The 15,000-nt window shown below is 44.5% G+C and overlaps 1 protein-coding gene across 1 annotated transcript in view; it reads left to right on the forward strand.

The window, feature by feature from the left end:
- The window catches only part of LOC311244137 (uncharacterized protein), a gene marked incomplete at both ends in the record, with an annotated part of 181,694 nt that overhangs the window by 51,578 nt on the left and 115,116 nt on the right, over positions 1–15,000 (forward strand). The window contains 2 exons of the mRNA XM_084333545.1: positions 10,053–10,211; positions 14,291–14,389. Coding sequence (XP_084189671.1) covers positions 10,053–10,211; positions 14,291–14,389 — 258 coding nt within the window. The remainder of the gene's footprint in view (positions 1–10,052; positions 10,212–14,290; positions 14,390–15,000) is intronic.

Raw genomic sequence — 15,000 nt, forward strand, 5'->3', positions numbered from 1 at the left:
CTGTCATTGATATGAAGGTAGGAGGCACGCGCTCCGACTGACCTCAGATCAGCCTCGACAACACTGAACGGTGGCAGGACGCCGTACAGGGAGGGCCCCGTAGGTGGTCCCAGATCAGATGACTGATTACTTTATTTAAGCACCTCGGCCTCACAGTAATGCACCGGCGGTCTCGTTAAGGGATCGACTAATGAATTAATGAAATGTGAGGTTTGTGGTCAAACTGATTCAGGGCCAGCGCAGAAAGGTTTTCAGTGGCACAGTGTAGGCATAGAAAAGGACGGCACTGCTGATCTCGGTTCAACTATCATAGTTTGCAGCGGTGACATTAATATCAGCGTCATACTAATATACCATATTATACATTATTGATAAACACTGCCGTAACCTGAGATTTGGTAGAGGATCCAGTTACACGCACGCACGCACGCACGCACGCACGCACGCACGCACGCACGCACGCACGCACACACACACACACACACACACACACACACACACACACACGCACACACACACGTCACACACACACGCACACGGACACACACACACACACACACACACACACACACACACACACACACACACACACACACACACACACACACACACACACACACACACACACACACACACACACACACACACACACACACACACACACACACACACACACACACACACACACACACACACACACACACACACACACACACACACACACACACACACACACACACACACACACACACACACACACACACACACACACACACACACACACACACACACACACACACACACACACACACACACACACACACCACACACCACACACACACACACACACCACACACACACACACACACACACACACACACACACACACACACACACACACACACACACACACACACACACACACACACACACACACAGATGCCGGCTGTTTGAAAGGGTCTTGTTGTTGCCTATAGTGTCTATATGAGGGCCATACCCAAGGAAAGTCCATTATTGGCCCTTGCAGAGTCGAGCACTTATTCAATTTGTTTCAAATGTCACATATGGAAGCTTTCACTCTCATCTCGACCCTTTGAAGTCTGTGGGAGCTGTGAAAAAAGCAGTTGACTCCACATGTGTTTATGTGCACACGAGCACACACGCACACATACACACACATGTGCGCACACACACGCGCACACACACACACACGCACACACGTTTCATGTTCATTCAGCCTGTGCTTCCACCCAAAAATGTGGTTGTTTTACAGCGAAACCACAGTTATTTTTCACACATACTCTGTGATTTGTCTGCCCATTAACAAAGTGCACATGTGCTAGAGAGGGATGGATCCAGTGAGACTGGGTGCATGTGAGAGCGGCCAGATTAAGTCTGACTGGAATTAGAGAAAGCAAAAACAAGCTAACAACAGTCAGAAGGAGCTGAGACTTACGATGGAGAGATTCAGAGAGAGAGAGAGAGATTCAGAGAGAGAGACAGACTGAGAGAGAGAGAGAGAGATAGAGAGAGAGAGAGAGAGAGAGAGAGAGAGAGAGAGAGAGAGAGAGAGAGAGAGAGAGAGAGAGAGAGAGAGAGAGAGAGAGAGAGAGAGAGAGAGAACGTTTAGTTTCTATGGTGACTGTTGGGGTTGAGGTTGGACCACAGAGTGTTATTCACGAGGGGATAGTTGCATGCATTTTGTTTTGGATATGCTCTCTTGCTGTGTTATTTCCCACACTTTATATACAACTGAGCTGAAACGTGTTTTCTTGCTTCTAATGTCGTGACCAGTGTTGACATGTGACCGTGTGCGTTGTGCTGTTCCGTCAACTGAACGGTGTGTGCGTTGTGCTGTTCTGTCAACTGAACGGTGTGTTATCTCCCATTGTGTGTTTTCAGACAGCCGCCCCTCCATTCTGTTTTGATCCCGATGTGATCTGGCAGGTACGGTAATGAGTCCTCAAAGCGACACGGATTCTCGACCATATTGACACTGTTTTCTGCATCCGAATCCCTCAGTGGTTTGAAAACAGTCTCTCTTTCTGCATGTTCTCGCTCTGGAGTGTCTTCCGCTTCCGCTTCCATTATGCACTTTGATGTTTTTATTAAATGTTTATATTGTCTCTTTAAATGTCTGTCTTTGCCTTGGTCTTCTCTGTTGGATGACTCTGCCGTCCCCGCCCTCTAGTGGCTGCTCGCTGCAACACAACGCATATTCAAAACTATAGGGATGGAACGGACTGTGTAAAAAAATGTGAACTGTTCGGTTCGACAATCACGGTTCGGGGGGAACCTAGAGACCGTTCGGTTTACTTTGGTCAGGGGTGTAAAACGTACCCAGAAATTATACTTAAGTGAAAGTATGGGTACCGTCTCAAAATCGTACTCAAGTAAAAGTCAGAGTATCTGGCTAAAAACACACTTGAGTAAAAGTAAAAAAGTTTCTATTTTTAAATGTACTCAAGTACTAAAAAGTAAAAGTAAAAACTAGTAAGATCCCCGCTTTCTAGTCTTGCACAAGGACCAATCTGCATGGGTATGGGCGGGCTCATTTTCCATTGATGGGGATTTGATTGGCTGTTTTTAAATAAAGTGCAGCCGCAGGATTAATAACGTTAGCGTTAGTTCGGCCAGAGAAACAAATATACTCATTAAAATCGTTGGACCTGCAAGATTTGTACTTTGTAGGTCTGCATTTTAAATATAAGGAGTACAACGTATGTTTTTCTTCTCTGAAATGTAATTGAGTAAAAGTACAAGTATACAAACCTAATAATACTCTAGTAAAGTACAAATCCCCCAAAACAGTATTTAAGTATTGTAACAAAGTACAATTACTCAAGTACTTTACACCCCTGCCTTTGGTACTGTGTGGAACCCTTTGCAGTAGCCCAATACATCACTCCTGGGTTTACTTTGGTACTGTGTGGAACCCTTTGCAGTAGCCCAATACATCACTCCTGTGTGTATGGAGTACTTCTGTTTGTATAACTGACCATTAACGATTTCCATTTACTGTCATGCAACACTAAGAATGGAAGAAAGCATTTAAATCCAAAACCGAGCGGGACCTTTTAGTTTGTCCAGGTGAGGCGGTGAGTGCAGCTGTGTCAGTCAGTTTATCTTGGAAATGTGGCTACTGGTAAAGTGGACAAGACCAGCTATAGCACATCATATTTTCCAGCATCGTTTAAGTCTGCTGTTACAGATTTACTTTTGTCTACCATTGCAAATCCTTAATGGGTGGTTTGTTATTTCAGTACATAACGTCGAGCCACAGTGTTAATAGCTCCTCTCATAGTTACTGCAGCAGCAGGTCATGTCCAGACTTGGAACAAACAGAAGGCAGAATTGTTAAAATTGAGTTAACCAAGACGTCCACAGGCTACACAGAGGGACGGACAACCAGAGCAAAGTTACCAGACTGCCCCCCCCAAAAGAATTCCATTATATTTATGAATAATTAACAAATAATTTATAATAGTATAATGTGTTCCTTATGTCATCAGCTAATGCATTGAAGGCAAAACTAATTATAATTTTCTTTTACCAAATACTATTTGAATTAGCAATGGCATTTTTCCCGCTGAACCATACTGAACCGAAAACCGTGACCCCAAAAAAAGTTATCTGAACCGAACCGTGATTTTTGTGAACCGTTCCACCCAGATCCAAAACACAGAGCACAGTGTGTAGGAGAGAAATATAGATACGGCTTAGAGGAGGATACCTTGAGAAGAGAGTATGTGTGTTAGGGCTGGGCAATTTAGAAATTATTAACAACAACAACAACAACAACAACAACAACAACAACAACAACAACAACAACAACAATAACAATAATAATAATAATAATAATAATAATAATAATAATAATAATAATAATAATAATAATAATAATAATAATAATAATAATGAGTAATGTGAATATTGATATAACATTTTTTTATATATTAAAAACACAAGATTTACAGCAATAAAAGGTAACATGCAGGGAGTTCCTCCACAAAAGCCCTCAAGGGTTTATATATATACACACACACATATATCAATACCTGATCAGGGATGATAAATCACACGTAAGATAACCCAATTGGTAACTGCAGGGTAATGGAAAGTGTGATACATATTCAAATTGTATATTTCAGAGACCAGTTAGTGAGAAATCTGACATAACGTTTGCTTTTTATCATCAATTGTAGATCATACATCATTTTGCAAGATTAATGATATAAAAAAAACACATACTTTAGATGATCAATGAGTAATAGCAATGTATTACCAGATAAATTTGATATATCAATATATTGCCCAGTCCCAGTATATTGTGTGTCTGTGATCGTATGCTCTTCCGGTAGTGAATGGGTGTCACATGCATGTGTTTTATATGTGGATGTGTGTATGTGTGTGTGTGTGTGTATGTGTATGGATTTATGTGTGTACACATTTCTGTTTCTCTGTGTGCATGCATATACAAACTCTCCAGTGTATTTACGTCTACTGTATGCGCATGCACGTGTGCGTACAGGATGGTATATAAGGTCGATAATATAAGTATAATAATAATAATATAAGTAATATATAAGTAATAATATAAGTATATAAGGACACCAGTCGGGGCTGATGTCAGGTGGATGTAATAGGGGTCAGATGCGTGCATGTTGCCTGTGGTTTTCTGCGGACGGCATCATGCGATCTGCTTCCATTTATTCAATTACTCCGCATCTCCCGTCTCCCGTGCATCTCCCGTCCAAGGTTCACAATTGAACGTATATATCTGATCCCATCGAGCTGAACGACCTCTAGGACCTGTCCATGATGACTGAGCCTTCCATTCCCTCATACAGTACAGTACACATACGTTGCAGGGACACAGGCGGGCCACCGCTCAACACGGTCTGCTGTGCAGTCCCCGGGCTTCCCCCTGCTATTCAAATAAAATCAAATCAAATGTATTTGTAAGGCCCGACAACACACGTTAACCCTTTCACTACCACACTACAGAATGTTAACCCTGTACTATCACACTGCTGTAGTGTGGCAGTGAAATGGTTAACCTGCTGCCGTGCGGCAGTGAAAGGGTCAACCTTATGTATTGTCACAGTGAAAGGGTTAACCATTTGGTAGTGCGGCAGTGAAAGGGTTAATGTCCCCATGGGCCGGACACGTCTTCTTTAAACAAGTCGAGAAGAAACATCAGGATAAATCAAGAACAAAACAAAAACACCATGAAATCCAAAATGAAATGTAAAATAAATAAATAAATAAATGAATGCAACACTCCCACGCGAAGGTCAGGAAAAACTCACTAAAAACCTAGCAATAGGAACAAAGCACCACAGGCAATGTGGAGGGGAGAAACCTTAGAAGGGCCGTTCAAGGGGGGATCTCCCTTCTTAGATGTCGGTGATAGTAGTGTTGCTATAAAAGAGGCGAAACAGTTGGTAAGCATGTACATATACGAAACACAAATAAGTACATGCAATAGCAACTGGGGTACATAAGAACCATACCCATATTCCCACTCACAGAGACATAATACTGTGTGTTCTGAATCTAGATCCAGGTCTAGCTATAGGCCTCTTAGGTACAGAGTTGTGTCTTTTGTGCCTTGCTTCAGTCATAATGTGCCGAATCCCCGTTGCTGTGTTCAGGCGTGCATATTTCCAAACGTTGAAAGATATTTTTAGCCCTTTTCCCTCTTTGATCTACCATCAAAGTCTGGAGTCATTGCTTCTGTTTTTGATGGAGCCCACATTCTCTCTGGCCTCTTTCTGTTCCTCTCCGTGGGCTTTTCTGCATGTGATCCACCGCATTTCGTTGGAAGGTATTTAAATTAGGAGGTGCACTGATCGATCGGCCAGCCGGTCGCGTTTGGCCCTGACCGGTGGCCAGCCGAGTAGCAATCCGATTCTGCGCCGGTCAAATTTACCATAGCGCAAAACATGTTGTCAGTGGAAGTTGTTCACCGCGAGTGAAGAAGACACAAAGCGCTCAATTTGCGAGGCCAAAATAGGCAGCTGTAGGAGCACAACCTTCCGCTCCTGTGTCTGTCAGCTTGGTGAGCCTCTTGAGTTGCTAACAACATTAGCTTGATAGGTAACTATCTAACAAATATCTATCTAACATACTGTAGCTGCAATGACAGTTGTTTTTAGATTGCAGGGTAAAATAGACCTACCATTGTGGCTCTTCTACTAAAACTAACTCCAGGAGCTACTAAGATCGATTTTCACCTTGATTAGTCCAGTAAACAGTGTGTGCAGCATGGGTCTAGCGTAGCACACTAGGCTGTCAATCAAAGTCATTGGTGTGGCAATAATTTCTTAAACTGGCCAGGCTCGAGGCACCGCAGGTGCCATAAACCTGGTTACACGATAAGTATAGGCTGTTATGTTTATGTATGTACTCAAAATGAATTAAACATCCTAATGTTTTGATACAATAACCTGGAGCAGTTATTATTATTATTATTATTATTATTATTATTATTATTATTATTATTATTATTATTATTATTATTATTATTATTATTATTATTATTATTATTATTATTATTATTATTATTATTATTATTATTATTATTATTATTATTATTATTATTATTATTATTATTATTATTATTATTATTATTATTATTATTATTATTATTATTATTATTATTGTTATTTTTTTTTTTTTTCTTTTTTTGCCTTTCTATAATTTTCTCCCATCGCCCAATTTAGTCGTTATGCCAATTCCCTTCCTGGTCGCATTGCCCCACTGTCAGTCTGGGGAGGGTGTAGAACTACCACATGCCTCCTCCGATATATATGTGGAGTAGCCAGCCGCTTCTTTTCACCTGACAGCGAGGAGTTTCACTGGGGGAACGTTACGTAACGTGTGTGGAGGTTCACGCTATTTCCCCCAGATCCCCTCCCTGCTGAACAGGCAGGCGTAGGAGTCGCTGTTTGCAATGACCAGGACTCATATCGCACCGGCTCCCCACCCGCGAACACTGCCAATATTGTGTTCGTAGGGACGACTGACCAAGCCGGAGGTACCGCTGACAGCTGGATTCAAACCCAGAGTCTCTTGAGATTTGTTGAGTGAGAGAAGGTCCTGTAACCTGGTCCAATTTGAGAAAATGTAAACGTTATTTAATAGTCAATGTTTTCTTATGAACATACAATTAGAAAAAAAATGTGTACGCTGTTAATTATAGTTCTAAGTACGAACATTTTAAATCAGCCAAGATCTGAATTGGCAGGTCAGACTATTAAAGGAACACGCCATATTTTTGGGAAATTAGCTTATTTGCCATCTACCCTGGAGTTAGACAAGCAGATATTTTGTATTTGTATTAATTTATTAACACAAAGAGTTAAAAAAAAGTTTAAAAAAATAAAATAAAACATAACCAAATTGTGTAGGAGAAGATTAGAAGCCTAGAGGCTTATCGAGAACTTCCCCTGTTTTGTAAAATCAAACATACAAAAATATACATATTATTTATTACATATACTGTAGATACATACCCTTTTCTTCTCTGTGCATGCATTAGGCTTAGGGAGCAGCCACACTGTTAGCCTAGCTTAGCGTCATTCACTGGAAGTAGGTGTGCCAGTGTAGCCTAGTTCCCAACAGTCACGAAATACACTCCAAATACAACTCCAAAACTTTCCTGTAAACATGTTGTGACCTGTGTATTTTATTTCTCCACGTGGTAAATACACAGATCACAACATGTTTACAGGAACGTTTTGGAGTTGTATTTTGTGACTGTTGGGAATTGGCTACACTGTCACACCTATTTCCAGTGAATGACGCTAAGCTAGGCTAATGACGCGGCTGTTCCCTAAGCCTAATGCATGCACAGAGAAGAAAAGGGTATGTATCTGCTTGTCTAACTCCAGGGTAGATGGCAAATAAGCTAATTTCCCCAAAAGTTGGCGTGTTCCTTAGAAAACAGAAATAGGAATCAGCCAATAAAATGTTTAAAGATCGGAGCACCTCTAATTGAAATGTCTCAACAATAATTGGAATAGGAGCTACTGTACCTACCTGTTGATAATACGGCCACACTGTCAAACATTGGTTGACCCAGACAGTGTCATATCCTGGTTGTGAGGACTGTGGGTGTTTGGGTCACTAGCAAATAACAGGGACTCTTTAAGTTATTCGTATAACGAATAGCCACTAAACTGCTCAAGCAGACATTAACCCTTTCACCGCCACACTACCAAAACGATCAACCCTTTCACTGCGACAACACACAGAAGGTTAACCCTTTCACTGCCACACGACAGCCGGTTAACCCTTTCACTGCCACACGACAGAAGGTTAACCCTTTACTATCCGACCAACCGTCGGTTGTGTGATAGTAAAGGGTTAACCTTCTGTCGTGTGGCAGTGAAAGGAGAAGGGGAAAAATAAATAACAAAAAACAACCTTTACAGATGGAAGCCTCAAAGTGAGTATTTAAGAAAATAAATCAAGTCCAAAAAACAGGACAACACTCAATAAAGAGGTATTGTAGAAACAAACTAAGGCCCCGTTTAGACGGAAACGCTAGCAGGTGAATCCGCAAAAATATTTTTTCGGATGTGCCTTTCGTTTATACGGAAACGGCGTTTTTACGGGGTGAAACCGCAAAAAAGTGAGACTACCTTCCAGGGTGGAATTCCTAGAAACGCTAAACCTTTGCGCTCTCATCTAAACTGTCAAACCGCATAAAACGATGACGAAAGGGTTGTCACGGCTCTGGTCACGCGTACTGCTTACATCACAGGCATGCGCCAGCGCCGCCAGTAGCCTAGAAGCGTAAACAAAGCATGTCTGATTCTATCCATGGCGATCACCTGAAGGCTACATTGGCAGTACTTTTAACCCTTTCACTGCCACACGACAGAAGGTTAACCCTTTACTATCACACAACCGGCTGTCGTGTGGCAGTGAAAGGGTTAAATACACAAGAATCTGTCCCGCGGCGTGACTGGACCCAATGTCTGTGAGTGACTCTGCTTTGGTCCAATCACATTCCCCATCCACAGTCTGCGAATCAGAGGCAGAGTAGGGCGGGTCTTCACAGCACGTCATGTGACATATGCGCCAATCGTGTGACAGCGGGGCTCCGTCGTTACAGCCTCGTCTGCACGGAGAATTCCACCCCAAAACGCTCGTCTAAACGCAAAATTAAAAGTGAAACCGCAAGACGACTTTTGCGGTTTCTGTTCAGACTTCCATCCCAAAACGCTCGTCTAAACGTAGCCTAAATAAGCCACAAAGGCACCTCCTAATAACAGAGTTTATATACAAAACTTAAATAACAGTAAACCTCCACTAAGGGAGTTTATTTGCAGTAGTGGACAAATAACAGTTCCAAAAGAAACAAAATAAAACTGTCATGAAAAGAAAGTAAGAAACACTACAATAAAAGGCTCAGCTTCTATAAAACAAAGTGTGAAATAAAGTCAGTAGCCTAAAACAAGAATGGCTACAAAGAAAGGCTAAATGCTGAATAGGGCAGGGATCAGCACTACACTTCAATATAACAAGCCTGACCGGAAGGATAGCCAACACAAAAGGAAATGAGAAAGCAGCTATAACCATGCGAGACTCAAACCTAAATAGACTCAGCTACCATAGGCACAGCTGCACTGAATCAGGTGCAATCAAGCCCACACACCTGCCCTACCATGAGGCCATTAACCACAGAGGCCAGTGATTGACAGATGTCCCTCACAGGAAGACGAACTAGACAGATGTCCCTCACAGAAAGACTAAATAAAGCAAAAACCATGAGGTTTATCCTGTGTCATATCCTGGTTGACCTTGTGTCATATCCTGGTTGACCCTGTGTCATATCCTGGTTGACCCTGTGTCATATCCTGGTTGACCCAGTGTCATATCCTGGACTCATATCCTGGTTGACCCAGTGTCATATCCTGGTTGACCCTGTGTCATATCCTGGTTGACCCAGTGTCATATCCTGGACTCATATCCTGGTTGACCCAGTGTCATATCCTGGTTGACCCCGTGTCATATCCTGACCATGTGTCCACCCGTAGGACACCAAGATCTCGTCTCTAGAGAGGAATATCAGAGACCTGGAGGACGAGGTCCAGATGATGAAGACCAGTGGGCTTATCCACCACCCTGACGACAGACAGGATGAGTTCAAGCAGGTGGAGCTCTACAAGAGCCACTCCAAGTTCATGAAGACCAAGGTACAACGTCTCCGCAAGCCACCCGGGTGGCCTCCGACCTGCATGAGTCCACTGCTGCATGTTTCAGTAGCAGGAATGGCCACCCTGGACGTCTGTTATATGCATGTTGCATGTCTCTATCGCATGATCATGGAGAACTGAGCATGTTTCTATCGCCTATCCACAGAGAACCGATTGCACATCGGCAGATGTTTGTGTGCCCACACTCAATGCATGCAACAGTGTATTGTGTACCTTGGTGTGTAAGTGTGTGCATTATACCTTAGTGTGTAAGTGTGTGCAGTATACATTGGTGTGTAAGTGTGTGCACTATACATTGGTGTGTAAGTGTGTGCACTATACATTGGTGTGTAAGTGTGTGCACTATACATTGGTGTGTAAGTGTGTACACTATACATTGGTGTGTAAGTGTGTGCACTTCATTGGTGTGTAAGTGTGTGCACTATACCTTGGTGTGTAAGAGTGTCCCTTCCCTCGTTTTTACGGTGCCTCCTGTCCATTGTCCTTTCTGTTTAACTGTCCCGGTGGAACAAACACTGCCCTCCTATCGCCTTACAGTCCACCGTGTCTGTTTACTGTCCTTCCTGGAGCGAGCAGGAAGCACTCTGCAAGGCCCGGCTTGAGTTACTGTGTCCCAGGCTTTACACTGGTTTATTCATAGGCACACACACACACACACACACACACACACACACACACACACACACACACACACACACACACACACACACACACACACACACACACACACACACACACACACACACACACACACACACACACACACACACACACACACACACACACACACACACACACACACACACACACACACACACACACACACACACACACACACACACACACACACACACACATGTATGAATAGGTGCATGAATGTGTGTGTGTGTGTATGGGGTTCCATGTTTAAAAACGGAGTCTAGGGTTTCTCCCCGAGTGTCCGTGATGGGCCGGGGGTCCGTCGACTCGGTGCCCCGTGTGAAAAACGCTCCTCTTTGGTTCCTTAATGGCGCTCTTTGTCGGGTCCATTTGTCAATGCGTCGGGGAAGCTCTTGATGCAATCATAAAGGGATGTTTTCATGAATGGGGCCCTGACAGACGCCCGTGAGCTTACAACAGCAGAGGAGAGAGCTCTCTCCTCGCCCCGCGCCGCCCTGCAGTGATATACATCACAGTGACGGCCCGGGGTTCTCTCTCCCAGGCCTCGTCTTTCTCACACACACACACACACACACACACACTGGTGCCCAATCTGAATGCATATAAACGCACGTGCAGAAACATGCACATGCATGAACACATATGTGTGGATACAGGCATGCTTATATACGCATACACTCGTGCGCACACACACACACATACACACACACACACACACACACACACAGACACACACACACACACAAAGACACACACACACACACACACACACACACACACACACACACACACACACACACACACACACACACACACACACACACACACACACACACACACACACACACACACACACACACACAGACACACACACAAAGACACACACAGACACACACAGACACACACACACACACATACACACACAAATACACAGCCACGCAGATATTGATCCCATGTCTTGGAGGCGAGCAGGTCTCTCAGCGCTGGGAGAGGCAGGTGCTGAGGACAGGTTGTGATACGAGGAAGAGAAGGATGGCTATCTGTGGCCTCTCTGGTTTCCTCTGGCTCTTCACCTGCTCCAGTCTCCACCACAACCTGACTCCTGCTCCAGTCTACAACCTGACTCCTGCTCCAGTCTCCACCTCGACATGACTCCTGCTCCAGTCTACAACCTGACTCCTGCTCCAGTCTCCACCACAACCTGACTCCTGCTCCAGTCTCCACCTCGACCTGACTCCTGCTCCAGTCTCCACCACAACCTGACTCCTGCTCCAGTCTCCACCTCAACCTGACTCCTGCTCCAGTCTCCACCTCAACCTGACTCCTGCTCCAGTCTCCACCACGACCTGACTCCTGCTCCAGTCTCCACCTCAACCTGACTCCTGCTCCAGTCTCCACCACGACCTGACTCCTGCTCCAGTCTCCACCTCAACCTGACTCCTGCTCCAGTCTCCACCTCAACCTGACTCCTGCTCCAGTCTCCACCTCAACCTGACTCCTGCTCCAGTCTCCACCACAACCTGACTCCTGCTCCAGTCTCCACCTCAACCTGACTCCTGCTCCAGTCTCCACCTCAACCTGACTCCTGCTCCAGTCTACAACCTGACTCCTGCTCCAGTCTACAACCTGACTCCTGCTCCAGTCTCCACCTCAACCTGACTCCTGCTCCAGTCTACAACCTGACTCCTGCTCCAGTCTACAACCTCGACCTGACTCCTGCTCCAGTCTCCACCTCGACCTGACTCCTGCTCCAGTCTCCACCTCAACCTGACTCCTGCTCCAGTCTCCACCTCAACCTGACTCCTGCTCCAGTCTACAACCTCGACCTGACTCCTGCTCCAGTCTACAACCTCGACCTGACTCCTGCTCCAGTCTCCACCTCAACCTGACTCCTGCTCCAGTCTCCACCTCAACCTGACTCCTGCTCCAGTCTCCACCTCAACCTGACTCCTGCTCCAGTCTACAACCTGACTCCTGCTCCAGTCTACAACCTGACTCCTGCTCCAGTCTCCACCTCGACCTGACTCCTGCTCCAGTCTACAACCTGACTCCAGTCTACAACTCAACCTGACTCCTGACTAAACTGACATGGCTGACAGAAAGAACGCTGGGCAAATATGGAGTATGAGTACACTGTCCATATGAGTACACTGTCCATATGAGTACACTGTCCATATGAGTACACTGTCCATATGAGTACACTGTCCATATGAGTACACTGTCCATATGAGTACACTGTCCATAGGAGTACACTGTCCATAGGAGTACACTGTCCATATGAGTACACTGTCCATAAGAGTACACTGTCCATATGAGTACACTGTCCATATGAGTACACTGTCCATATGAGTACACTGTCCATAAGAGTACACTGTCCATAGGAGTACACTGTCCATAGGAAATATATGTTAAACTGTAATTATTGACCAAAATATATTAAGTACAGAGTGTCCTAATACATCAGACCAACACAATACATTGGTCTACATCAATCACACTGAATTTTGACACAGGGATTAGATGATGTTTGTTCATAAAAACACTAAACACACTGATATAAATCACACTGAAGACCATAGTTGTCCAGAAATACTCATTACCTCTTACTAGTAAATTGGAGATTTAAATGTCCGGGTATGGAAATGAGGAGATATCCTGCAGCTGACTGGGGAAATATGCCTTAAAATGGTGTGAACGCTCAATGTGGCCAGTGGTGGAAAGCAATTGCCTGACTTAACATGATGCACTAAACAAAACAAACATTTCAGTTTTTATTCACTGCCAAATACAAGGCGGTCAATAGGAACAGTGTCTGTGTTTCCCCCAAAAGTAGTTGCAACTGCGAAAAAAAGCCAAGTACCGAGATGTAGCGGTCTGATGTAGGGTGTGATCGCACCTGGTACCTGTGTCTTGTTGTCGTTTTCCCTCCCCAACACACAGTGGCTCAGGAGGCAGAGTGGTCGTCTGGTAATCGGAAGGTTCCCGGTTCGATTCCCACTCCTCCCGGGCAGCGTATCATAGTGTCCTTGAGCATGACACTTAACGCTTATGAGCAGGTTGCCACCTTGCATGGTTGCCTCTGCCGTCGGTGTGCGAATGTGTGAGTGAATGGGTGAATGTGGCATAAGTTGTAAAGCGCTTTGGATAAAAGATGTTATATAAATACAGTCCATTTACCATTTACAAACTCACCTCTTATTTTTGTCTCCATGCACATGTCTTAATAAAGCATAAACACAATGAAAATAATCTACAGATACTGTATAACATTTGCCCATATCATCCCATAGCACCTCTGCCGGTTTGCGTGTGTTTGTCTGGAGCGTGTGACGTGGTGATAGTGTGTCCAAGTAGTTTAGTGGCTGCTGTGTCTTCTTTGTGTCTCTTTGTCTCCGTAGGAGCCGTCCCCGTTCCCCCGCGTGTCTCACGGCTCCATCCGGCCGGCCCCCACCTTCCTCCTCCCCACCCAGCAACCCTGGATCTCAGAGCGGCCAGAAGTACCCCTTCCGTTCAGCCTCTCTATCCCTCCAATAATCACTCTCATCTTTGAATTCTTTCCTCTAGGTTCTCCTCAGCTTTTTCTTTTAACGCTCTGTCTGTTCTCGTGTTTCCCCCCCCCCACACTTAACCCCTTCCCTTCCCCGTTTCATTGCAACTTTTTCGTTCGCTCTCTCCTCTCGCAACTCTCGCAACCCGTCCAGCGGTTTGTACTTTGTGGCCCATGTATCCCTCTGTCATTTCTTAGATCTTTACAGATTATGAAAGTACAGAATGTAAGCTTTCAAATGATGTGTCATACATTCAAATGAAATGACAATCTAAAGTTTGGCTGCATTTTGAACACCTTGGCAGTCAGGTACTAGGTGTGAACAATAGCTCTTAAGTCCACCCCTAACCACACCGCTAACCACTCCCCTAACCACTCCCCCACTGGTTTAGCTGTCATCTGTCAGTAGCCCTTTTAGCACAGACTTCGATTCCCTTACAGATTAGAATCGCAGCGTGTTCTGAAATAGGTCTCCAATGGCGCAGGCACGTAATGTAAAAATACTATCAAATTGACATAAGGACATGTCATAACTCACGCTGATCAGTTAACTTCTTAAGC

The sequence above is a fragment of the Notolepis coatsorum genome (genome assembly GCF_963971535.1).
Source record: "Notolepis coatsorum genome assembly, chromosome: 17".
In the NCBI taxonomy this organism is placed as follows: Eukaryota; Metazoa; Chordata; class Actinopteri; order Aulopiformes; family Paralepididae; genus Notolepis; species Notolepis coatsorum.